Source organism: Anopheles ziemanni, chromosome 2, assembly GCF_943734765.1.
Source record: "Anopheles ziemanni chromosome 2, idAnoZiCoDA_A2_x.2, whole genome shotgun sequence".
In the NCBI taxonomy this organism is placed as follows: domain Eukaryota; kingdom Metazoa; phylum Arthropoda; class Insecta; order Diptera; family Culicidae; genus Anopheles; species Anopheles ziemanni.
Window position 1 is genome coordinate 59,407,859 of NC_080705.1, and position 26,944 is coordinate 59,434,802.

General features: G+C 42.9%; 1 protein-coding gene across 1 annotated transcript; it reads left to right on the forward strand.

Annotated features, from left to right (window-relative positions):
- The first annotated feature begins 702 nt into the window (after positions 1-702).
- On the forward strand, positions 703-25,690 carry LOC131281771 (homeobox protein Hmx). Its single transcript, XM_058311121.1, has 5 exons — positions 703-1,495; positions 14,600-15,139; positions 15,211-15,315; positions 15,395-15,498; positions 25,046-25,690. The coding sequence occupies exons 1-5, from the start codon at positions 703-705 to the stop codon at positions 25,688-25,690; spliced, it is 2,187 nt and encodes a 728-aa protein (XP_058167104.1).
- The last annotated feature ends 1,254 nt before the right edge of the window (positions 25,691-26,944 follow it).

A 26,944-nucleotide genomic window follows, 5' to 3' on the forward strand; every position in this document is an offset into this window, starting at 1 on the left:
GATGATGATGATGACGATTGTGCCAGGGTGAGCGAGGAGGATCTCGTTGCGAAGTTCGGAGTCGGAGTTCGCGGGAAGGGTGATGAATATGAATTGATGCGACTCTCGTACCCTCATCGTACCGTATCATCGCCATCGTCATCGTGGAAAGGCGAACAATCTCGGCTCGTCCTTCCGCCAGTGGAATCAATGCAACCGGTGCGGACTATTGCTCGCCCGTAAAGCGCCATTCGTGATAGCGGACTCGCCCTGTGTGGATTGCTGCGTCAACAACGACGACGACGACGACGAGTAACATTAAAAGAGCTGTGAAAATTCGGATCGTTTCTCGGTGGGAAAAACATTCCGTTCGATGGCGTTTTTCGAAATGGATACATAGTTTCATAACAGCTATTACCAACCTGTGTGGAGGTTTTAGTATTAAGTGATCGTGATCGAGTGATACGGGGGTTGTTTGGCTATATTAATTGAGTGTTCTTGGATGCATTAAGTGATAATGTTGTACTGAGTGATTTGTCTTTTTGTGCCACAATAAATAATAAAACAGGAGTCTTGTGTGATTTCACATATTTAATCATTTCGAGTGTTGGAAAATCATACTAGTGTAAGGCGATCGATGAGTCACGGGGACTCAAGTGTTGGAAAAGAGTACCTTTTAAGGGTTTGAAACCGAAACAAATTTTGCGAGTGAGCGAGTGAATCATGTCCACGGCCATGTCGACGGCATTCATGGTGGACAGCATCCTGCAGGATAAGGACGCCATGAGCGAGCAGGCGGCCAGCCCCGTCGGAGTTCCACCAGGAACCGTGGCCGGCGATAGCTCGCTGGCGTCCGTTTCCGATAGCGACGAGTTCGAGGAGCCCAAAGACACGGTCGGCCTGTGCGATTCGCCCAAGAGCTACCACGGGCTGCACCACCACCATCATCACCATCATCTGCTCCATCACCATCCGGCGAACGATCATCTGCATCTGCATCACCATCATCACCATCTGATGCACCATCACCATCACCAGCAGCACCACGGCCACGCGGCGTACTCGGACGACGAGCTGCCGGTCGGACCGCCTCCGACCAACGGCGTCACGATCCTGGGCCGCCCGGCGCCCTTCCGGAGTCCACGGGCCGACGAGGGTGGCTCGTTGGACCAGATGGACTTCTGCTGCGCTAAGTGTGGCCACTGCCAGGCGGAGCTAAATCCCAGCGCCGGCCGGAGTAGTCCCGGAGCCGTGGCGAAAAGCGGGCCCGAGAAACGACCAGCGGATGGGGAAAGCAATAACAATAATAACAACACCAAAAGCGAGAGTGCGTCCGAGTCGGGGGGAGCGGGTGAGGCGGGCGGCGAGTTTGAGTTCAAGTGCGAAAAGTGTGGCTTCGGCCAGTACGTCACGCCCGGCAAGCAGACGATCCTGAAGGAGACCGCCAAGCCGGTGCTGAAGTTTAGCGTCTCCGCCATCTTGGGCGATAAGAAGGAGTGCGTTAAAGTTAGAAATGGTAAGTTCCGTTGCTCGCTGCAGTGTTGGGGGTAATCTGCTTTAAACTGCTTTAAACTTATAGTAATACCAAAACTAATGGAAAACCAAACAACTGGTGAGATGGTATAACAATACGGTATTCCGAAATAGGGTATCTAAAAAACATTTACATCTTTAAAAACCACCAAATTCTTCAAAGAATGCTTCTTCGAGATTTAAAATTAACCGTGTTTACATTTCGGTTCTTCAGTATTGAAATCATTCGCTTATTCCGTATAAAAGATGCACGTTTTTGTACAAATGCCTGGCTATCAAAATCTGAGGAGCAGCAGCATTTAAAAACAAGCTGATTCTTACGAAAAAAATGAAAAATTATTTAAAAAATTCATATTGAATCTACTTTTAAAGTGTAAATATTTCTAGAGATATACAATAAATTATTCAATGTTTATTGTTAACATGTTTCACCTATGGGGCTATTTAAACACAGTTTAAAATTAACACAAGTATAACATAAATAGAGCTACATAAACATATGCAAATTGGGGCAGGAAAAGGAAATAGGGGAGGAAAAGAAAGGAAATTTTAACGAAAACAAGAATTGGTTTTACGAGGGTTGCCTTTTAAGTTTCGGGATTTGGAAAAACTGGTGATGCAATCTACCAACTAACAATTTTATCGTAAAGTTTGAAGTTTTTGAGGATATACGTACTCAGAACGTTTTGACATACGAGCGCTATTTGTGTTGTTAAAAAAATGTTAAAAGTGTCAATGTCCCCCGAATTGTACAATTTGGTCGTGGACATTTTCGTGCGATTATTTTTTGCAGCTTTCGACGTGAATTGACACAGCAGTAGTGCATGAATGAACTTAATTCAACTTTTGGTGATGAAGCTCCATCAATGATCAGTATTTATCGATGGTTTGGAGAATTAAATCGTGGTCGGAGTTCACTCCAAGATGCATTTCGTGAAGGTCGTCCAAAATCAGTTGTCGTTCCGAAAACAATTGATGCTGTGCGTGAACGGATATTGCAAGATCGTCATGTTACTTTTTGTGAGATAGAGACAACCTTAGGTATTACTGGGACCAGCATATACTTAATATTGCATGAACACTTAACTGTAAAAAAAATTTGCTGGTGTTGGATTTCACACAATTTGTCAATCTCTCAGAAAAAGACTCGTGTCGATTGGTTGGAATAAATGCTCGAAAAGTACGATTGCGGTGCTTCAAAACTCGTCTTTAATATCGTGACAGGTGATGAGTCGTGGATTTACGCGAATGAGCCCGTAACTTAACTGCAATCAACTGTATGGGTGTTTCAAGATGAGCCGAATCCAACCAAAGTTGTTCGCGCACGAAGCACTTCTAAGCAAATGGTCGCATGTTTTTTCGGAAAAACGGGATATATCGCAACCAAACCTCTACAACAACGCAGAACAGTCTATTCTGAGTAGTACACAACAATTTGTTTGCCAGTTGTGTTCCAAGAAATCAAGAAATTCAACCGCCGTCGACGGATCACCCGTCACCACGACAATGCGAGCTCTCACACATCGGCTCAAACAACTGCATTTTTGAGTACTCAAAACATCGATTTGACTCATGTCTGCCATATAGTCCTGGATCTAGCACCAAAAGACTTCTTTTAATTCCCGGACGTAACAAAATAAACTGAGAGGTCAACGTTTTTCAACACCTGAAGAAGCGAAGATCTCTCAAAAAGGACTCCTGTCGATTGAAACTTTAAACATTTTTTTAACAACACACATAGCGTTTGTATGTCAAAACGTTCTGAGAACGGATAACTTCAAAAACATCAAACTTTACGATAAAATTATTAATTAACAGATTGCATCACCAGTTTTTCCAAATCCCGAAACTTAAAAGGCAACCCTCGTATTTGACATAAATAGAACCTCTTATGCAGATGGTAGTTGTGTGAACGTGATAATGAAAATCTAAGAGCCGCAACAGTAATACTCTGCTGTGTGTATTCAGTACTTTACCCTCTCATTATTGTGTAAAGTATTAAAAAACATGCCACTTGTATTTACCGCATTTATTATGGTTTATTAAAACTGGAGCCAAATAACTCATGAAGAAATAATCCAAATCTTTAAAATAAAGCTAAATGCTGCAATAAACAATTTCGGTTGGTTGAACATTTTGCGTTGTACCAAAGAGCTCATTTCTTTATTATTTGGTTAAATCGCTGTATCAACAGATAACAAGTAACGCAAACAATAATTATGGGTGACTAATAAAAAAGTATAATTAATTAGCCTAACACTCCGGCGATGCTCGGTAAAGAAGGGATTGAGAAAAAAATTATGGTTTTGACTCTTTACTCTAACAGCACCTGTTAAAGGAACCTGGAACGAGATTAGATGTAGGAAAAGTTTAAAATAGGTGTAAAGCGGGAAAACCGCCCATTTTACTCTGTTACAAGCACTAAGTGTACACTCTGTAATAAGCAGCAGGAAATAAAGAGTAAATTTTAGGGGTTTTGGCCATAGGTTTTACGAGTAATTCCTAAGAATTCTTTTTAGTTTCCAGCGCCACTATGAAATGTTTGTAACAATGATGGATGCACCTTGGCATATGAGCACATGCTTGTTTTGTTTGTGTTGCTAAAACTGAGTTTCAATTGTACAATTTAGATGATTTTATGAAAAATAGTGATCAAACAAATCGACAACAACATCTGTAGTTCTTAAACTTAATGAGTGGAAAGTTTCAGAATCGATGGTTCACTATTGGTCGAGTTTTTAGTGCGCACAAAATACCATGCATTAAAAAATCTAAAACTATATAACAGATAATCAAGTTGTTCTAATTTGTGCTATATTGGGTTAGGTAACTACACCTTTAATAGAATTTCCCATCCAAAAATATATTTTAAAATTATTAAACTTCTCCGGCACGTCAAAGACACTGCGTAGACATGTTGCTACAAACTGTCAAACATTTGAAACTAAAATACTTGCCGGGAGGCTAAATTTTAACCTTTCGGCAGTGACGTATCGGCAAAATGCAAAATATCCATCGTATTTCGATCACGACCAGTGACACAAAACAATCAACGTTCGTCACTGGTGGAGAGAGAATGTCCGTCGGAAAATACGTATCGAAAGCCCGGTCAAACACAGCCACATCCTGCGGCGCATTTTGTGGTATGGGGACGCACAGCCAATCCCATTATCCGATTGGCGTGCGTAATTATTATGATCTGATATCGCTCTCGTCCTCGTGCCGACGCTTTGCGGTCAAATGCACACAAAAGAAGGATGTCCTTTCCCATTCCTCAGCCGAGTGTCCAAGCGAGAACGTAACACCAACGGATACGCGTGTAAGGTAGTCGAACAAGTGCTGTACACATGCATCCACACACACACACACCCACTCGGAATGTTGCCTGCATGATTCCCGCTTTCCCTCGGATGATGCACTTTTCTTCCATCCACTTGGGCGTCCACTCGAAAAGCGCCCACATCCACCGGTTGCATCGTTGCAATTACGCTCGCTACGTTGCTCATTTCGTGCTGCACTACTTGTGCACATCTTGCATGCCCAGCTCCACGACACCGGGACGGGCACGATGCAGTTTATCATCGACAAATGGACAAGCCTCTCTTTGGGCTGTCCTCTTCGGTGGAAACACAGTGAGGCGACTGGTGGGTTTGTATGCATCCGCATACGGCAGACCGAGGCGCTCACGTGGTGCAGGAATAATTTATATGCAATTAACACCTCATTTATACAAATAGATGAACACTGCCGTCCAGTCGATAATCAGTCGATGCGTGGTTTCCAGCGTTTCCTCGCAGGCACAACACAACAACTCGGCGATGACGATCTGCCGGACACTGCCTGATGATGGCGGTCGGTGGTTTGTTTAATTTGATGAGGTTCGTACTCATTGCCCCGCACATCGTCTCCTTGTTTGCGGATGAGAACAATCTGACCCACCGCCATTGACAACATTTCAGCTGTTTGGAGCAAGTTTGCGCTGAAGTGCAAGTGACAAACACCGATGTTGGCAGACAAAAACCCCATTCGTCATGATTGACGCAAATTTTTGTAGAAGCAGGAAGTTTTGTTAGCAGACGGTACATCTTGTCGGTGATATGACACCATTCTATCGTGAGAAAATCAATGCTCAGCTGGGGGTATGTTAGTGGTAGTAAATTAGTCATTCTTCTGTACATTAGTTTAATTAAAAGAGAAGACAAAACTTAAGTAATGCCATTCATGGTGAGTCATAATTTATTCTAAAAGTGTTTATTTTAAAATGGCATGAAGGCATCGTTGAAATATACTTCAAAATTTGGTTTAAGATTACTTCAAAGCTTCGTCAATCAGAATAATATCTGTTCAAGTGAGTGTGCAAGTGAAAATACATACAAATGTATCAATTTATTGTCTACATTCATACACTTTTTCACTTTCTTCATTTGCCTATTAACAAAACGCAATTTGATCTGGTGCCTCACATCTGAGTACGAGTTTTCTATCACAAATCATCGTCACAATAGTCCGTACATAAAATTAGACACTAACTAGCACAACTGATAGATGATTTTTAATGGATTTTCATTTAAAAATGGAGAGATATGTTTTCATCCGTACGTTTTACAAGTGCGACGTATTCATTGATTTACTTATTTCCTTTTTTTACTATACCGTAACAAAAAACCTTATAGATGTAATACGTAATATATTACGTTATCCGTAATATATACGTTATACCAAGGTATGATACATTATATGTAATGAGCCCCGAGATTTTTGTGATTCTAAATATAAGATTTCTAAGTAGTTTACACAATTTAATCCTTTCAATCAGACATATGAACTATTTATATTCAGTGTTCAGTTCTGTGGATGTTTTCTTCCACTAGTCTTGATCCCACTTATAAATATATTAAGATATATCAAGATTTTGATTACATAACAAAAATCTGAACAGATGGCGATATTTTGAACAAAACTAATAATTCTAATCTTTTATAATACTGTACACAATAATATTTGTATAGTCTTCCCAGTTATTTAACCTCTATGCATCGAACATAATCAATCACGAAAGGTTCATCAAGAAGCCATTGCAGAAACAAAAAAAATATGGTAAAATTGGCAAACGTAACAACAACGACAAGAAAACCACAGCCTCTGACCGGAAAGGCTCGTTGGTTGAGGAAAAAAAGTCCTCCGATCTGAGAAATTGATTATGTGCTATCGATAATTTATACCACACTTATTCTCCTCCTCGTGCTGTGATGAAGCGGGGAATGGCTTCCGGTGCAAGACCGGAAGCAAAACCCTCCGGTCGCCATCATTACGCCCCGGTAGAGCATTAATTTCCTTGCCGAAGGCTATTAAAAATGGCACTTTGATTTGGCACCACTTTGCCGGCGGAAGAGGCAGGTGGGTGGGGGCAGGCGAAAAAGCTAATTTATATCGCTTTGATTTCCATCGCCAAGCTTGTACCGGCGGTGAGAGTGTTGAGGTGACAACTTTTCGAGGTTTTCATTCGCACCAGCCCACCACCACCACCCACGGGACCGGATGCAGGTTCGGTTTTGGGCTGGTCGAATTTTTCCCCATCAACGGCCCAAGTACCGTCCGGAGCGGTTGAGCGATGGAAAGTTCTCCGCAAAACAAGGAGGAAAAACGGCAGTCGATGGGATTCTTATGCGCTCGTTTATGATTATCGACGTCTGGCGGTGACATTAGACCAGGAATCAATGGATCGATATTCCGTCGTCCTCCGTCGGAAGGAAAAGGCTCGTTTGGTATCAGTTTAGGCAGCAAAACGTTCCTTCTTACCATCGTACTTCCCCACCGTTGGGGGAGTTTCTGGAAAAGAGCACTTTTTCCTACGAACAACGGAAGTCTGTTACACGTGTGTCCTTAGGAACGGCTTCCGGAAGCATCGTACCACCGTTCGTATGTTGAACTCGATGTTTCCGGAAGCGACCCATCGTAGTTACGCGTGTCGTTTGAGGATGCACATGAAATTATAAACACATCTACCGATGCGAGCCGATGACCGCAAAATGGCTTCGTCCGAAATTGTGACCTTCTGGTGCAAGAACTTTTCGGCCCGAAACTGCACCGCGTTGGTTTCTTCGTGCAGAAAAAGTAAAACTCTGCCCCGAGCGAAAGAGCGGGCGTTAGTTTAGGACTAAGAAGGACCATTGCCGCCTGCATTTGGGACGGTATTTAAGGAACCGACGGAACGGTCCCAGCAGGCGTATGAACATGTTCGTGCTGCTAACGAGCTCTCGGCCCAGACGCGTCGAGATGAGGTTCCCGGGGTTCACATTTCACGCCAAAGAACACCCTCGGTCGGGCGTTGGGGGTGGAGGAGTTCCTTCTCACCGAACACGATGCCAATTTCATCGACAACTCAACTTTCTCGATGGGCCCCCTGAACGGAGAGTCAGATGATCCTCTAAGTGAGCCGCCAGCTGACGCAAATTATATTATTTTCCACCCTCGATGGCGACGTCAACCGGGTGGGTTTCAGACTCGCAGGAAGGGGATTGGGGACGGGTGGTGGAAATCTTCGCCTCGCCTCCGTACGTGCTTCCCGCGCCAGTTGGTAGGCCTTGGAAGGTGGAGATTTTTTCCGAGCACATTCGCTTTCCCTTCGACTTCGACAGATTTGGGAGTCTGCACGGGCAAACAATGGCCTCGGGTGGAGGTTTTTCGCACAAACCGGGCGCTTGGGGCCGGAGGAAACATCCGGTGCGCGGGAAGCGGGACGAGCAAATAATATCCTCCCCGAAACCGACAACACGTACCCGAAAGTCGGGGATGGGAAAGAAATCGGACGAGCAAATTTTGTGCAGTCAAAATCTGGTACAGTTTACGTGCTAAGTGTTTTCCTCGTTTAACTCAATTTAGGACGAACATATGTTTCCTCCGGGCTGGGATGGGGAGGGTTTTCTTCTCTCCCTTGTGGGGCACATGTGTGTGTGTGTGTTTGTTTTCGTGACAATAGGCTATTTTCGGTTTGCGCGTGTGCGTGTTTGTGTGTGTTTGTTCTGGAAGACAGAAGATATCGACTTTCGACTCGATTCGCTGGGAGTCTGGATTTAAGCGCAAAAGTTACCGTCGGCCGGTTATGGTTATGATCATCGTTTCTGTCACTCGATTACGAGAACCAACGGCGGAGTACGTGGCGGGGAAATGACTTTCGGTCACGAAACTCCGGCTAAAATAAATCGATATTTCTATCTAGCTTTTAAAAGTACGGCGGATAGTGAATGGGAAAAGTTTACTTTCTTCCAGAAGGTCGTCGTGCGTTGCTGGAAAGTTTCGGGATAACTAAGTTAACGTGCTTAAAGAACGAACTGATAATCGGCCCTCGGATGTGCTGAAATATTGTCAGTACTTGGAAGCCTTGAAAAGAACAATAACGACGCTGGGTAGGGAGCTTAAAGCAGCAACTTTTAAATCGCTGTAAATCGTCCACATGCTCGAATGGAACCAAAAACCAAGCGTGGTTTGATTTAAACGTGCGGTACACCACGGATGTGCGTGTGAGTGGGATGATTTAAATTATTCAATTTATGTAACGCAGAACCTCGAGCGCGCGGACAACCTCAAACCGACCGATTCGTCCACCTCATTGCTGGACGTGTCCGATGTTGCGGTTTTCATGCATCGACAAAAAAGCGGTGAAAAATTTGCTCACTTCCATTGGATCCCCTCCGCGATAGTGTTGATAGTGATAAAAAGACACAGGGTAAAAAGCATCATGAGGTTGGATAAAGGGAGGGAAAAAGAAGGGTTTCATCGAGCACCGTGATTGTAATGAATATTTATAACATTGTATGCCAGGCGGATGAAACACTAGACAACGGGATGGTGAAAATTGTGGAAAAAACATATCATGTAAATTTCAACCACCAATTGGAGGCGGATCGGAAGGAGTTCGGGAAAATGGTTGTTGTGAAAATTATTACCGATACATCCCACAGCAACCCCTTTAAGGTCCGTTTTTGTCCAATCCAACGTTAGCTATGTCAAGCGTTTTGTGATGATATTTAAAACAAGCACAAGTGTTTTGTTTTGCTCAGTTGAGCAGCTTTCAATAGTTGGTGGAAACAATTTAAACGTAGGCAGTAAAAAAACAATAGTATATTTTTATTAGAAACTTCCTTGGTGTTTTTATTTCGTTTCAACTTTTACATCAATTCGCACTTATCTGTTTGATTTGATGATTTTTTTCCAACCTCAACGGACGGAACCGCCACAAGTGGTGAAAATTGTTCGCGATGGCTCTGAATGGGGTTTTGACATAATTATGAAACCTTTCCTACCCATCTGCCGTTGAGTATCTCGCATTCGCGTTGGCATTTGAATGTTTTGGGACCTCTCCAACTCGAGCAGAAAAGAAAAACAAGCGATAGAGCTCGAAAACGTGTCGTATCCCTGTTGGCATGATGTTCTGGGAAGCGGTTTCAAACCTGACATAAAAGAACGAAATTGTACATGCTACTCCACTCGATTCCGTAGGCTTTTTCGGCGCCCCCGCCGGCATCCCTCGATGTGGGTCGCACATAATGGGCGGTTTCGGAGCCCGACGAAGCGTGTTGTTGTTTTGTCGCGATGCGATGCATATAAATTATTCTGTGTAATTTGTTATTGCACTACATGTTTCGGAGGTAGCGGGATGAGAAGAATAATACGAAACAATAAAAAAAATCTGTCACCGATGCTGGAGCATGGATCCTCAACATTATTCCCGTGTTTTGGCGGAGGAACGGGTTTGCAGAGCGAAGGTGGTTGGGTTGAGTTTGATACAGCTCGTGGTTAACCGTTGGCGACAACACTTAGAGTGATGGGCTGAATGAATTGCTTATTAATTATGCTTGTGAAGTACGTGTCCAGTTGATTGTTGGCAAACGGCCCATTGTAAAGCATGTTCGTCTCTTCTAGAACATGTTTTTTCCTAGCAGTTTGTGGGAAAAAGGAGCACAGCAATGATCATATGATGTATCTAAGCCTAAAATTCTTTTGAATATGTTGGACTGTGAAACCAAGATGACATGAAGTCGTGCGGTTTGTTAAGGTTCTTTTATGTCGTTGGTAGCCTAGCTTTTCACAACTCTTCAACTATACAACTTGAATTTTAATGAAGACTATGTTTAAATAGTTTTAAAATGTGGCACAAAAATAATGTATTGACCTAGCTCCATGACCTATGTGATATTTATGTATTGACTTTTTATTTTGTTTTCGCAGCTTTAAACAGATATTGACCAGTTGAAGAATATTTCAATTACTCTGTTTTAACTTATTTATCTTATTGTTTGCTTAATAACTAAACTTGTCAGAACAAATTTTGTGTGCTAGTGTTTTGTCGTTATGAAAAATTATCTAGACTCAAAATGATGGAGTTTGAGCACAAAGCTTTAACAGGCAGCAACTTACACATTTGTTTTGCTTACATACTGCACGTTGCCTCACCTTTCGTAAACATAAAACTTATTTGTAAATCTTTAAATCAAGCGGGTTAGAAATTTCTAAAACATTGCAATAATTGTAGTGAAAATTGGCCAAATTTCCATTTTTTGCAATGGTCACCTATAAATAAATCACTAAATCTGTTTTTCGAGACACTCCATCAAACTCTCGTTAAACTGTTTCTTTATCGCTAATCTGACCTCGACAATAAACAGCTTCGGAAGCATGTTAACAGGCTGTGGACTTTATCTTCCAACCTCGAGGGATATGCAGCATTGTCTTGCACACATTTTGCTCTGTAGGCCACACGCTCAACTTAATACCCGTTTGATCCTTAAAAGCCCATAGCGTAAATCAGCCGGAGCATGAAAAAAACAGGGCATACAATAAAAATAAGAAAGACCCCGCGCGCAAAACAACAATAATCGTTAAATCGTACGAAAAATGAGCAATAAAAAGGAGGTGGGAAACTGGTGGCAAATCCCACCGTGTGCAGCGGTGAGGACATTGATTGAAGACCAGCGCGGAGGGGCTCATCGATCGAACCGAAGCGTGCAGAATGCCGCCGCCCCTGCTGCATCCCGTTGAAGGGTCCCGACACTGTTTCCAATCATGCTTCCAACCGACCCAAGCCATGTTTTAAATGGCACACAATAACAACAGCAATACCCGGGTGCGTTAAAAAAGCATCCCATGCTGACGGGTGAATCCCGCTGTGGGAAGGCCACAAAGCGCTATGGTTCCTGGTGCGCTCCTGGATGTCCTGGCCGCTGGCTCGAGTAATGTCGATCCCCTGCGAAGCACCAGTTAAGGATACCCGGCGTGCGAGTGCAACAACGCATCGAACTACGGGGCGAGAGACAATAATTTAAACATGATTATAATCCAATGTTTTTACAGCCTGCCAGTGCTGGTTCCGGGTCTCTTACTCTCGGTAGAGCTTGGATGTTATTGAGCTGGGTGAACTACCAGCGAACGGAAAGCCATCAAAGTTCCATCCGCATAGCCGCAGGATCCTCCTTTTGTTTTTGTTAAAGATTAGGACGGAAATGATGGAAAATTGAGGACGCAAAACAGGGACGATCGGCTTCATCATCATCATCATCATTATCAGCGTTTGTGGTAGACGATGAAGTAAACCGTGGAACCCGACCGGAAACTCTCCGGATGCTCCTGTACTTCCACTCTGTCTCTCGATTGCCATCAAGTTTCATGACGTTCCGCTCGCTTGACTGTATTGTTGTTGGAACTATTCCGTTGGGTTTGTTATTGCTGATCCTTTACCTCGCCTGTTAATCAAACGCTCATGCCTTTCGTCAGCGAGCAGCGTAAAATAAATTTACATTTCCACGAAAATGGTATCGCCACATCAAAATGCAACTCGTCGCTAAATGAACTGCACGTCAAGCTTCTGGCATTTCTAGGAAATTATATTAAATCAACCTATATTTAAATTTCCCCAAGGTAGATGAAACACACCCAACTAAACGCTTTGTTCGAACGCCATCGAGGATCGGTTTACAGCAGAGGTCGGCACACGTTTTCCAAAAAGGCCCAGATGGTTTATGAGGTTCCAAAAGTGCGGGTCAGATATATTAAAAGATGATTTAATGTTTTCAACGTAATATCGAACCGATTTGAACCGATGATCAACTTTTTAACTAGTAAAGTTACTTAAAAAAGTGAAATAAGCCAAAATATTTGAAATTTTATCATTAAACTTATTTAAACAATTTAATACTTATTTTTGTTGAATTTAAATCAACATAAAAATTTTGGTTTATTGTAGAGTGAAATGATTTTTTAAATTGCACTTGAAGTTAATACGGTATACAAATTATTTTAAATAAGCTTAGCATTACTGACTTATTCTCTGAGCAACTAAAATAACTCAGCTTCGATAAATTTTCAATATTGCGAGCCTCATTTTAGATCGTACTGGTTTTGACAATTGTGTTCCTTGAATGTAGCTATTTTTGATGCAAAGTAAACGTATTATTGCTGTTTGATTTTTTACTAGACTCACAATGTTGGGAAATTCAAGAACGATCAATAATACAAGTGTGATAGAAAAAGTCTAACAAAAAGTATAAGAGAAAGTTGCTTGGTATTTAATAACTCGTTCAACAATTTTAATCTTCATTTGAGGAAAAAAAACCAAACCTGACATCCTGAAAAAATCCGGTAAGAATTGAGATGGGTTTTTTGTATGAAGCTGGTGGCCCGGATTTGGCTCACGGACCGGACTTTGTCGACCCCTGGTTTACAGCATCGAAGCACCGCCACCGACTTCTTCTAATAGCGTTCGTTTGGGAAATATCTGCCCTCGAATTGGAGCTGCATTACGGCGCTCGAAAATGGCTCCCACAACCGAAGCCCGTCGGGAAATTTCAGAAACACACGGGATATTGTTTTCATCCAACGTTGGGAGAGAAAGTTCCTAACCGAGTGGTGTGTGTTTTACATTTCAACAAATCATCCGCTCCGGAACTGGCAGCCGTCAGTCAAACGGCCGAGGGTTAGCACACCGTTTGGAAGCAAAAGGACCCACCACGATCGCCACATAGGAAAATGTCGGGCTGACGTGTGCGTGGTAGGTTGAGGTATAAATTGGTTCGGTTGGAAATTTAGCGTAAACTGGCGCCAACAAGAAGGACTCGCATGGTTAGGCTCGCAGGCAAACAGTTTCATCCGGTTTTTGGCAGGTGGTGAGATTGGTGGGTTGGGAGTGTTGGTGTGTTGGCAGAAGGGTTGCGAACGGGAAGACGATGATTAGAATGTTTACGAACAAAACAACCCTCCCGATCCATCCGAAAGTCAGGTTGGAAGTGACGTGTTGGCATCCTGTTGTTTGCAAGTGAGCTGATAAAGGCTCAAAGATATGAGGATATCAAATTCATAATCACGGAACACACACGAGCGGGAAGACCCTCAGAACGGTCGCTTCCTTAAAATGTTCCGCATATGAAACCGACTCCTGAGTTGAAGTTCTTCGGATGCCAGTTTTTGTCAAACCCTTTCAAGACGTACGCCCGTGAACGTTAGGTTCGTGTTGACGATCTCGGCGCAACCGTGGAACCCCGGGGACACTCCGGAGTCACTTCCGCACATTTTAGCGCGTCCCACGACAAGGTGTTAACGTGGAAGTTTTTATGTGAAAACTTTGTGCCGCCAGCCGTTATCGCGGTCCTCTCTAGGGAGGTTGGTGTCATAAAATAGGCGAGGGGTTGCTTTGGAAACTCCCAGCCATTTGCTAGCCGAGCGTTCCTTGCGGGAAGTACTTCTCGTGCAGGTCGTAAATGAAATTAGAGGTGAAGTAGAGTACGATACGATGCGAGTCTATATGCGACCTTCGCTGTGTGGGGTTTCCTGGGAGATTGAAAAAAAATAGGCAGCAGCTTGTCGATGGAATCCCCACGGTTTAGACGGATTAAAAACCTGTTTAAGATTATTAGGCGCTCTATTGTCGGAGGTCGTTTTTCGTCTCCGTGGTTTGTGGCCTTCCGAAATAGGTTTGAAAGTTTGCTTGCTCTTGAACCGTTTGGATCTATTCCAGATTGTTCCATTCGGGGAGTAGGAAAATACAAAAAAACACGGTATCTTTCATCTTTCCTGGGTGTTCTATTTCTTTTTGCAGAATTTATTCAACCACAGCACCTTTGGCCTTACATTCAGCAGAACCTGATCCAACAGAACCACTTAGCGAACCCGGCCTTCCTAGCCGCTCATCCACACCATCCGCATCATCCGCAACACCCTCACCATCAGCATCATCATCATCCCCATCCTCAGCAGCAGCAAGGACCACCCGCTTCCCATCATCCGTTGTCACCCCAGCAACAACAACAGCAGCAGCAGCAGCAGCAACATCTTGCCCAGGTGAACGGTGGCTCACACAACAGCGCAAGCCCCAACGGCCACCCCGGGCACCAGCACCAACACCACCACCACAACCAGAGCAGCAGCAACAGCACCAGCGAGTCCGGAAGTCTGCCCAACAGTCCGGAGCTGCAGGACGACGGGCGGATGGCGGCGGCGGTGGCCGCCCTGCAGCCGAGAGATAATAAAATCATAGCGAAACCACTTCCGAGCCGGCCAACGCCCTTCCTGCACCACAGCCTCAACCACCCGCACCTGCATTCGCTGCTGGCGCACTGCCGGAATCCCTACATGCCGGGTAGGTGGACGGGTGGGGATGGTACTCCAGGGTCTTTTAATTAACCAGCCGTTTCCTTCGTCGCTTTCCAGGTGGACCGCAGGTTTTTCCGCTCCCGCCGGGCCAAGGTTTTCCGTGGGCTCACTCCACCCGAGGGAAACCACGCCGGGGGATGATGCGGAGGGCCGTTTTCTCTGGTAAGTGGGCGTCGGTGAAAGAATTTCAAACCCCATACGACTGGCCAGTAACATTTGTTTTCCTTTCCCACGCTAATAGACTCGCAGCGGAAGGGCTTGGAAAAGCGGTTTCAGCTGCAGAAGTACATCAGCAAACCGGACCGCAAGAAGCTCGCGGAACGGTTGGGCCTCAAGGACTCTCAGGTAGGACCGTTATTCTTATCGGGCACAAGCGTAATGATTTATTCATCCCTCGTTGTCGAAACGCTCATTTGGCGGGTTCCACATTTGTGCGCGATGACAATGAGCCACCGATTAAACCAATACCGGCATTACGACCATCAACGTCACCTGGCGATTAGTTGATATTTTATCGATATCGAAACGGTCCCTGGAAGCCTTTGATTTCTCCCGAAATGGCAATGGGATGAGATGAATAGAAATATACGTGTCCTCTCGTGCACTCACACACTCCCACAACTCGGTAGCTCCGCCCTGCCGGGGTTGCAATAGTGAACATAGAATTTTCCGTTCGACCGTGCTCCATTTTTCTCGGCTTGTGTGTTGCAGGGAAAGCAAGATGGCAGAGAATTGGTCCGGTCTTATGTGCTCTCTGCTCTAGCTTGGGTTTTTTCCTGGCAAGAAAAAAAGAGTGGAGAAAGTCTTGCGACTAACCACACAGTGAAAAGTGGGGGAGCGCGTGAGCAGATTGAAGCGGTTTTCGTTCCATTTCCACACGGACGCAAGTGCGCAGACGCCATCGGGAAAAACGGTGAATCATGTCCCCACCAGCAGACGATTTACCACCACCAGGGTAGATCATGGCTGTTGACTCCTGAGTGTAGTTCCTCCATGCTGTGTGCTGGAGCGGTGTCTTGTTGAGGATTCCGATTTTCCACTTAAGGTTAAGAGGTATCGATGTATGAACGGAAATATTTTCCAAGCCGTTCTTTATAAAAGGCTATGCAAAGGTTAAAAAGGATTCTGTTAATTCATATTTAGTTCGATCTCCTTTGTGATTGATCATAGCCATCAAAAGAGTTTTTAAAATATGCTTCATGAAAATTCGAAATGTGCTTTTCACAACATGATTTTATTTTTATTCATTTTCGTTGTAAACTTCAAATAACTTATGGTTGATGCAGTCAAGTTAATTTATTCTTTGAAACCCAGTTGGAACGTACAAATTTGTTTTTTCATTACATGTTAAAAATTATTCTCGTTTTCTATGTTGAGTTTAATTTTTTACTGTAGTTACAACAATTATGAGCATTCATTTTCCGTCTGGAAACTAAAAAAAAGAAGGTTGATTTGAAAATTGTATATACATCGCGAAAATAAAATAAAACCATTTTTTCAAAATGCTTGGCGCTTTTCTTAAAGCGTAATTAATGTAATTAATTATATTAGAGCGAATAAATATAAAGCATCAAAAATGGAATTGAAAAATAAATGATGCTGTTCATGACAACAAGGCTTTACCAGGTTGTTAATAAAACACGCCAAGTGCTACAATGTCTATAGCAGAAAACCGTTTAAAAGCCATTTTTAGTCAATTTTTTCTTGAGTGCTGGAAACTTTTCCTAAATTTAAAATGTCCGTAACATGCCATAGTTCGCAAAGGTTCAAACAGTGATTAATGATTCAATTGCTGAAACCACAATATCCATCCTCCGGCACATCTGTGCGCGGTTGTGGCCTTACCTCTTTCGTCCTCCACGGCGCCGGGAAAAGGGACGAAATCTGTTCTGCTCTCAGTGTTTTATTTTTCCCTAGTCGCATCCACTTTCTTGCTTGTTTTTCCCCCCGAAGAAACGGCGCCGAATCGTGATAATCTGCTCCATAATCCCGATGCACTCGACCGGAAAACGACCAGAAAACCAAAAGCCATTAACTTCATGCACAAGCTGCTTGTGCGGCAGTCGATGGAAAAACTAGATTGAAAAACACCATCACCCGCCCAGTTCGCCCGGTTCGCCCCTCGGGGCAAATCGGGGGTCGCCGGAAAAGCGATGCGAAATGCCTCGAGAGAAAACAATCACGAGTGTACAACATGACAAATAAAGAAGCGATTATTTCCTACTTCGGGTTGAGAAGGAAAAACCCGATTTTTCTTTTTATTTCCCACACAAACACACGTAAGCGAATGGCACATTCTCGTGCTTCCGGTGCACACATACACACGCACGACTGCTGTATGTGCTCTCGAACTTTTCTCCAAGTCTGCGGATGACATTTTTCCAACTTTGATGATTATTTTTTGCTTGTTCATAACATCGTCCTTTGGACATGCACAAATTGCTAGAGGCACGAGAGGAACGAACGGTACAGAGCAACGGAGGGAGAGAGAGAGAGAGAGAGAGAGACCTGGATAAAGAATATGAAGTTGGAAAAGGAACACCGGAGGATTCACGTATCCTCGACGTTCGTGGAAGGTTCATTGCGAGAAGCTGGAAATTGATTTAATCCGATTGTTATCGGTGGAAACGTAATGAATATTTTCCACCTCCCCCTTATCTCCCACGCGCTTCGTGCACCACACTGGTCGGTAGGAGTTGGCGGGGAGGGGAAGGGAAGTAATCTCATTGATGATCATGATCCGTGAAATGATTCCGATGCCGTAAGAAAGAGGCCGACCCTGGTCCTGGCGTTTGTGTGACTTTTTCTGCTTCTTATGGCCAATGTTTTTCGAACTGTCGGGGGCTTCAACTGGTTTGGCGGAAGGGAAATTTCAATAAATTCATGAATTTTCTTTTCTCCACCTTACCGTACTCTATTAATTTCCTCGGAGCAATCGGCCGCACGAATAGCACGAAAATTAATCGTTCATTAATTTCTCAATTGAAATAACACGATGAGGGTAAAAGTGGTTGCTGATTATTTTATTTGTTATTATTTACCCTGGATCTCTAAATCTAAGGCTCTAAATCTTGGTTGAATGATGAAGGTGCTCTGAAACTGGATGTAATTAAAGGCGTTTTTATAACGAAAACTGGTTGTGTTGTTCATAATTCAATAACGGAGTATTGTTGTTTGTTTTTCACAAGCTTGTGTAGGTAAGAAAAGAAGCTTCACTGGAGTGATGGGAAAATTGAATATTAAATACAACAAAGATAAATTGCTATTTGTCATGTGATATCACAAAGTCAAAGAACCATCTTTGTGCCAATGACCACATTGATTAGTTAAGTCTACTAGCATTTTGGAAACAAATAATATTGATCTTTTAACCTATTCAATTGATTGAATGCTTGGAAATATATATTTCAATTCCAAAGCTAGTGAAGTTACAAAATGAAATACTGAGAAGTTGCTTAATCCGGATCTGGCTAAATCCAATTCCACTCAACACGAAAATTAAGAGTAGTTTGATTAAGTGTCATCATTGATGTTATATCTAGGAACACGTGAATGGACCAATTCTTTTTTCAATTCACTCATTTTGTCGTATTATTAATTTCAAGAAAACTTTAAATTTAAACAAATTCAAACAACACTTTTTCCTTATTTAGTTGTCCTAAACTTGATTTAAAAATTTGCTCTCAACATTATTTTCATTTCAAGGTGTGGTTAATAACATCAAGACATTCCTTTGAAAACAAACGTTTTGTTCGTCTACATAAGAATGTGACACATTTCTGCAACGCACGGTTAGAAATTGGTTTTCTGCGATTTGATGTATTCCTGCAGGATATTTAGGCAATCTTCCACATCATTTGTGATAACTCGATAATAGAACAATCAGCCAAGGCAACAGATTAGCCGCCACCGAGATTCAGCACGCAAAGCAGCACGTTCACAGCGTAACAAATTTGTCCTTAATGGACCGTTGCGTGCGATATGCGATACACGTGCCTATCCGAACGACCGAATGCCCGAGGAAACATAAATAAAAAACAACCACAAACGCCTGCCCGGGAAGGATAGGCATCGCTGCAATTGATTACCACCCTCGGGAACATACGTTTCTGTCTTCAGGGTGGGTGAGGGGAACAAATCTCGTTCGGGAAAAATCACCCACTGCAGGCATCTTTTCCTCGAGCGAGGGAGAATTTCAAATATTTACTTGTCATTGCCGTAAGGCATTAAACGATCTAACGTTGGCCGGATTTCTTTCCCGAAGAGTTTTTACTCCGACGTATTTTGAGCGTGTAAGGCAACCGGAGGGTGGCTTTGTGTTTGAGTGTGTATGCATGTAGTTTGTTTATTTGTAAAAGTAAGCCTCACAAACAGCACAAGCCACAGAACATGCAGTCTCGAGTTTCCCCTTGGGACGGGACTTAAACGGCCAAGTGCTCCCGAGATTATCTGATTACGGTTTCGAGTGGATTTAGCCCCCGGGTTGACATTATCACTGTGGGAACCCGGGTGGTTACTTTTGTCTTCCCATTGACGGGCACTCACTCCTAACGTTTAGCGGTGATTGATGAGCGGCAGTCCGCGAGGAACCGGGATCGGGCCAGGAAGCACATCGAATTTGCCACACAATTCCAGTTCCCGAGCGAAACTGGAACGCGGAACTGATTTAATTGATAACTGCTTTGTCGGATGACAAATGAGACCGCAAAAGTGAGGCCACAGAAGGTCCAAACGCCGACAGCTGGAGGTTTGGTGGGACATTCAGGTTTGGTAGGCACGCAACAGGGACGATGACAGAAGTGCCCCCTTTAACGTCCTTTCAACCTCGGTAGAAACGTGATGTCATCCTTCCGCTCGGTTGTTTTTTTCCCTGTGCGACCAAAGCATTAAAAGGGGCCGCAAAAACAAAACATAAAACGGTGTCAAAATTCATCGATCAAACTTCACCTCCAGTAGAGTCTCTGACGGCCGGAGGAAAATCGAGACACTGGATAATTGATCGTTACCTTTTCGTCACGCGCCGTCAGTTTGGATTCCGGAACCGATGGTGAAAATGTGCCACTGTATGATGACTTTCCAGACAAGCAATGGTTCGAATTGAGTTGTTAATGTGGTTCTGACTTGGCTACTGCCGTAAAATATCAAGAGCTCAAAACTGATCGCCGAACTTGAAATTTTCATTTTACAAAATGCTTAAGTATCCTTTGCAGTCTCAGCTGTACATTGACCTTCAACAAGTCCGAAGCTCCGGGTCGAAAGCGGTGGGCGTCACTGACAAGGGCAAACTCTTCAAAGAGTTGAAAGAAAAACATACACCCACCGCATCGGATGACAACTCAAGCCACCGGTTTAATGACGACGTCAAACGACGTGAGCATGATCGCTTCGTCGTTGTCTGCTGTAAATTTCTCCTCTGCGAAGCAAAGCTCCATTCGAGCGGTAAAACAAATATTTTCATTTATGACGAGTTCGGCTTAATTCCATCGGGTTGACCATCGGGTTCCATAGGTTCCAGGTGGAGGCGTGTGTGAGGGAAAGTTTGTAAACGGACTGTCGTTTGATTAATAGCGTGAAATCAGAGGGGCAAAATTTGCGTCAACCAATTGGCCATTTAGTAGGTGTGCATTGTAATTTAATAACATCATTTGGAGAAGGGCCAACCCAGGGAGTGTGGTTTTCACTGGCGGCAGGTGAATCCCTAACTTTTTGGGGAATGTGAATGTGCTCAATCCTCGTGGATACAATTTATCAATGGATTAACGAAGTTTGTTTTATTTTATTTGTGATTTTTTTGGAACCTTTTTCCAAACTATTATGGGGAAAAGTAGATACTGATCTCTACAGACAGTGGCTAACAAGACGATTTCTGTTTGGAGACCAACATGAGTAATTGTACATAAGATTATACAGAGTGCGTGACGAATTTGTGCAGTAAATTTGAACAATTTGTTTCTCATTTTTGCGTCACAATTTTCAAACAAAAATAACAGCAATGGGAAGGTTATTCTGTGAGGTATGAGATAAAAATTCCCTACGGATTACTTGGCGCAGCGATGTCGAACCGAGAGAGAATTCGGTAGGCCTTCGTTATTTTATAAAATTCTGGGCTATTCGCGCCAGAAAATAGTATAAAGAATTTTGTTCAGTCTTCAAATGTGTCAGTATGATTCATTTACAAGTTTAAACAAACTGAATAGACTAAAAAAAAAGAATAGAAACTGGTTTGTTTTAATATTTATAGACGCAGATTACTAATAACAGCTAAAACAAGTTTAAACTAAAATTAGTTTTCGAAGTTACAGGGTGGCCAATGGCTATCATTTTTTGTAATTGTTTTTCGTTGTTATCCTTTCTTTAGTTAACTGAAATTGAATTTCTGCTCTCTGCTTTCGATTTCCTCATAACGTGTCTTCATTCATCTATGTATTTATTTGTTTTTTTTTTACCAGAAAGAACGGCCTAACCGTAAATGTTTGGTTAAGCGTACAAAACAGAATTTGTTGTACTATGTTAAGTTTGATGTACTATATTATGTTTTGAACTCTAATTTTTACAGGCACTTTGGCAAGGATAAAGTATTTGTAACTTTAAATTTTAAAACTCAAACGAAACAAATCATAAGGATTCATGCTAAACCAACATAATAAGACTCAAAAACTCTTTTGCTGAAAGAATGATTGCTAAAATTCTAATCTACAAATTGAAATTGAATTGAATAATTAGTTCAAGAATATAATCGCACCCGACTAGGTCTGGAGAAACAGGGTAGTTTTTATTCTTCAATGGATATTTTTGAGCATATCTGAGAGGAAAGTGAAACATAATTATTCAATTATGCAAAAACGTTTTAATCTTGAAAATTATTTGAAATAATTACTATTTTGGTTTTCAAAGAAGATCATTCCATGTTTAATGTTCCCAAAATAATCTTATATGCTAATCAATTTTTTTATCGTTGTATAAAGCTGGTTACATTTATAATACTTTTAGGCAACTCGTTACATGTTCTAGTAATGTTAGTTCCACTGTAGATTGGAAAATCTTTCGCAGAGAAAAAGCTCCACAAGTTGCAACATTTATGCTATCCGGCTGCATCCTTCAATGCGCCGTTGCTTAGGGGCTGACTCCCGGTCAGTTTGTGCAGCAATTAGTTGCAGTCTGCTGCACCGACTGCACAACAACTCCAAGGCGACTGGATGAACCTCCCAGGAAGAGTCCGAATGCGATACTCTTACCAAAACCCACCGACCGATGACAGTCATTAGTTATCGCCGGAGCGGACCCGGCGAAACCCGTAAGGTTCGCCTTTCGTAGGACCCCCTCACCCTCTCCACTTCACTGCTCCTCCTCTGCTTGAAGGTGGTGGTGATGGCCAAGCGCCGGAAAACGTAATTGTCACCCGAAAGTGTCTGCCCGTGACAGTTACGAGAAAAGGCGGGAATGTATTGCTTTGAATTATATGCGGCACGCACGCATTTACACCCCACCGGTCTCGGGGTTTGCAGACGGAGAAAAGTGTCGTCCCAGGGGAAAGGAGAGTTGGTGGCGGGGTGAGAGCGGCACCCTTCGCTGCCGGAAAATGTCGCACGACAAACGGAAACCTTGCCCGGGCGTCCTTCTGCACCCTGGAGGATATTCGTGGTCGTCACCATCGCAGTTCGAGTGGCGAACGGGGTTTTTCTCTACATTGTAGCCCCTCGGGAAAATTCATCTATTCTGTGGCCGGAAACGAGGTGTTGGGGATTTTGTCCGGCGCAAACCATCCGGTGGGGGCCGGGTTGTATCTTTGTTGTTGTTTGGGCAACGTTGTACGATTCCGGCGATTCGTTCGATGGTGAAGGTGCGAGCACAACGATCCGGATCTGTTTATGAGTAATTGCAATTTACCTCCCTCTGCGTGAGTTCACACTTTGAAAATTCACCCCACCCTACTCCCTACTCGGACGTTTTTACCTAACATTTCCTTGCCGAACGTTACGCGACGCTGGTTGAGGTTGTTGTACAACTTTGTTGCCAGCGCCAAGGATATAGCTACATTGAAGCTTTTTTGTTTCACCGTTTTTCACACCAAGTAAGTGAAATATGCCCTTATTTCGGGCAGGTTGGTGTGTGGCACTACTTGCACCACCCAACGCACTACTAAAACCAACGTCCTTGTCAACGTGTAGCTTTTTAGGATGGCAAACGAAGAAAAATCGATGAACGCCAGATATATGCCTGATGGCTTGTTGGGAGCGATTCCGTTTTCGCCTACCTCTCAACGGAAGTGCCATGCCTTGAAGATGAACGTGGGTGGAATGGTTAGTTTGAGTTTGTAGAACCTTCACCCAAACGTCGACGTTTGGAGAAGGAAGTTTCCACACGAGCTCGGCAAGGGCAAGTTTGATTGAGTTTCCGTCGAGAACATTTTTCCCATTGTCATTACGGTGGGCCGACGCGATGTTACGTGCGACGAAAGGGAGAAGTAGTGCAGACCGAGCCATGAGGGTTGTTGTGTGTGTCTGGGACTCACTTAATGGACCATACAAATAAGAAATGATTTTGAAAAAGGATCTTCCCAATGGTTGCTCTCCGATCGACGAAGAGTATGAAACTTGAGCATCATTAAACAGTGGCCGACCGTTGGAATCGTGGAGCCGCTTTCCGAATCGTAGATAGATTGTAAACATCGAATCCGTTACAAAGTGTGCAATCTGTGCGGAATCGAACTTGCCTTTGCTTTTCAGCAAGGAAATTTGCCATGAAATTTGATAATGCTGCAGGGTGACTGTTTGTATTTTGTTGTTTGAGAGATTTCCTTTACTAGATATTGAATTATATATACATTTCTAATGATGTTTCTAATGATGTTAATTTAGATCAAAACGAATCAAATTCATTCCTAATGGAAGAAACTATTACTGCCTCTATTTCTAAATGTCTTCATACAGAGGCCGATCAATCTATCCTAGGGCCTCAAGCGGTGAGGTACAAATACCCTGAAAGACATTACCAATACCCTGAAAATTTCTTTAACAGAGACCAAAGTTAGGCTGATCTGAAATCCATAATACTTGTCTAAGATATTGTCATATAATTTTTATGTTCATCGGGTACATATGTTATAGCGAGGTCGTAATGGGAAACATCAGGAGAAGAATTTAAGATACATTATAGCCTTCAAATTTTAAATCGAGCCAACATCATGACTTTCTGTTGGAAAATACTTTTTGTTATACCTTTTCCTCTTCGATAGTTTTATTCTTTTCTTCTTCTTTTGCACCTTTTGATTTTTTATTGTGGTACAATACATATGAAATCGCTTTAAAATTATTAAACCCTTTGATCAGTTTGCACTACGACTAGGGAAATCATTTGCACACTTTTGCATGTGAATCGCAGGCACTTGAAGCAAAAGAAAGAAATTATTGGCTTGAAAGATTACAACAATGCAAAGAAAACATACAATAGCTTAAAGTGTAAAGTTAAAATTAACAATAACAAGAAAGCAATTACGTTTGTAGGTTTGATGCCTTTTTTTTCTTTTTTCTAACCCCCTCAAACTATTTCAACATGGAATTCCCCGCAGTTTTTAAGAGCCACAATTTATCAAACAACATGAAGATTGCTTAGTAGTTTGCTGGTAACAAAAGAATTTTATGAGTTGTTTTGTTCACACTTTTAGTAAAATCAAATTGTGGATGAGTTTCATATAAATGTTTTTTTGTTATGAACCGGGATTCATTCATACCGAAATAGGTTGAGTATTAAACTTAAAATATGATTTACAAGTCTTCCGTTTGTTTGTTTCAAAGATTGAAACAACGGCCATATTTTTACTATTTGAAGCAAACACTTTCGATTATGCATAATTCTAATAATGTGCTCATTTCTCTTTACCTTCATGTTGCAGGTAAAAATATGGTTTCAGAATCGACGCATGAAGTGGCGAAACTCGAAGGAACGCGAGCTGCTGGCGAACGGTGGATCTCGCGACCAGACGCTTCCGAACAAGAACAATCCGAACCCGGACCTCTCGGACGCCCGCACCGACCGCCAGTCGTCCCTGTCGCCCCCGCCCTCTTCACCATCGCAGGGAACGGATCCGCAGACGCAAACGCAGGCGCAATCGCCACCACAACCCCCGACCCCTTCTGCCTCACCCAAGCCACCCACCGCGCAGCCATTGATCACGTTCAAGTCGAAATTCGAGCTGCTCAAACCATCCGCCGTCGCGGCAGGAGGTGGTGGTGGTGGAGAGTTTAAGTTCGACTTTGAAGATCATCGGCCACCCAACGCTGGAGCGGGTGGTGCTGGCGTGGGTCAGTTCGGAATGGCCGGGTTCTATCCTCCGGCCGGAGGTGAGCGGGATCGAGAAGCCGCTCTGATGCGACTGAGTCCGGGAAGCGGAACTGTGGGAGGATCGGTACGATCGAACAGTAGCGCCTCGTCCGACCCTAATGCTGGGGGTGCGTCCGGAGGGGGCGCGATGTACTACGACGAGTACGATTCCGCGGGCGACACCGATGACAGCGACGAGGAGATCAACGTCACGTGACCTGACACGGGGGAGGGGATGAAAGAATCCTTTTAAACTGTAAATAAAATGTGATGACTGCTAGACATTTCGGCGATTCGGCCCACGACAGGGTAGAGACTATTGTAAAAAAAGACACACACACACAGAATGCCATGTACCATAAAAGCGCACATAAATAAAGCGAAACGCGTTTAGCGATCGTATGAAGAAAAATCGCTCCAAAAATGGTAAAGTATCGCCGACGGTCGTGCATAGTTGGTATAAATTTCTTTCAAATTCTTTCTTAGTTCATCCAAGTGAACAAAAAAATATGGAAAAAGTCTCTCGGATCAAGGAATCTTACTCGAGTTTACATAAATAAATGTAATTTAATCACAAACACTACAAGAACGAAAAGATAACATTGTTTTATTGGAGAACGTTGTGTGAGTTTTAACTGAATTGCTGGATTTGATATGAAGATTCAGATAAATGTGTTCTTTGGGATAGTATGGTCTGTTTCATAGTGAATTCATTTGATATAATAATTTGAATTTCTATCATGATTTAAACTCTTTAACAAGGTGTAGAGAGAAAACAACAATTTCAACATTCTTGTCGAAACAAATCATAATCTAATAGTTTTTTTCTAGCTCGATTTGAAAGAAGCTACAGTCAGTCGCAAAATGGAGCGTAAACCACAAGTTTTAGTTTCCTGGAGAATTAAAAAACAAACCTTCTTTAAACTTGCGGAAGTGGTAAAGATTGCATGCATGTTTTCATTTACTATCTAAAGATATGATAAATATTTTTTTTTTTCAATTGATATTTACAAAACATAGTCAAACGTGGCCTATATTACTATCGAAAAAGTGACAGCTCTTTGTATATTTTAATCTATTGAGCAAATTAAGTTCAAAGTGAAAAAACGGAAAGCTCTTTAGGGATTTACATGGCCACTTTAGACATCTTAGCACTAGGTGCAATCGTCGAGGCATCGATTCTTCAGTTTGTTAGCCACAAATTTCTTAATGATAGAAGCATGAATGCCAAAGATGGTATAAATTAAATTAGAAGTATTGAAAGGAGTTTTTTTTTTTTATGTGGCACGACATCCCCTAGTGGGACAAGGCCTCTCTCCGAAGAGAGTTTTGTGTGACCGAAAGACGGTATATTATAGATCGGTGGTCAGCCGTTCGTAATACCGGAGGGTGCCAGACTCGAGATTCGATCCCACACCTGTGGCGTGGTGTTTCCTCGCGCTACCGCTCCAGCGTCCATACGTAAAAAAAA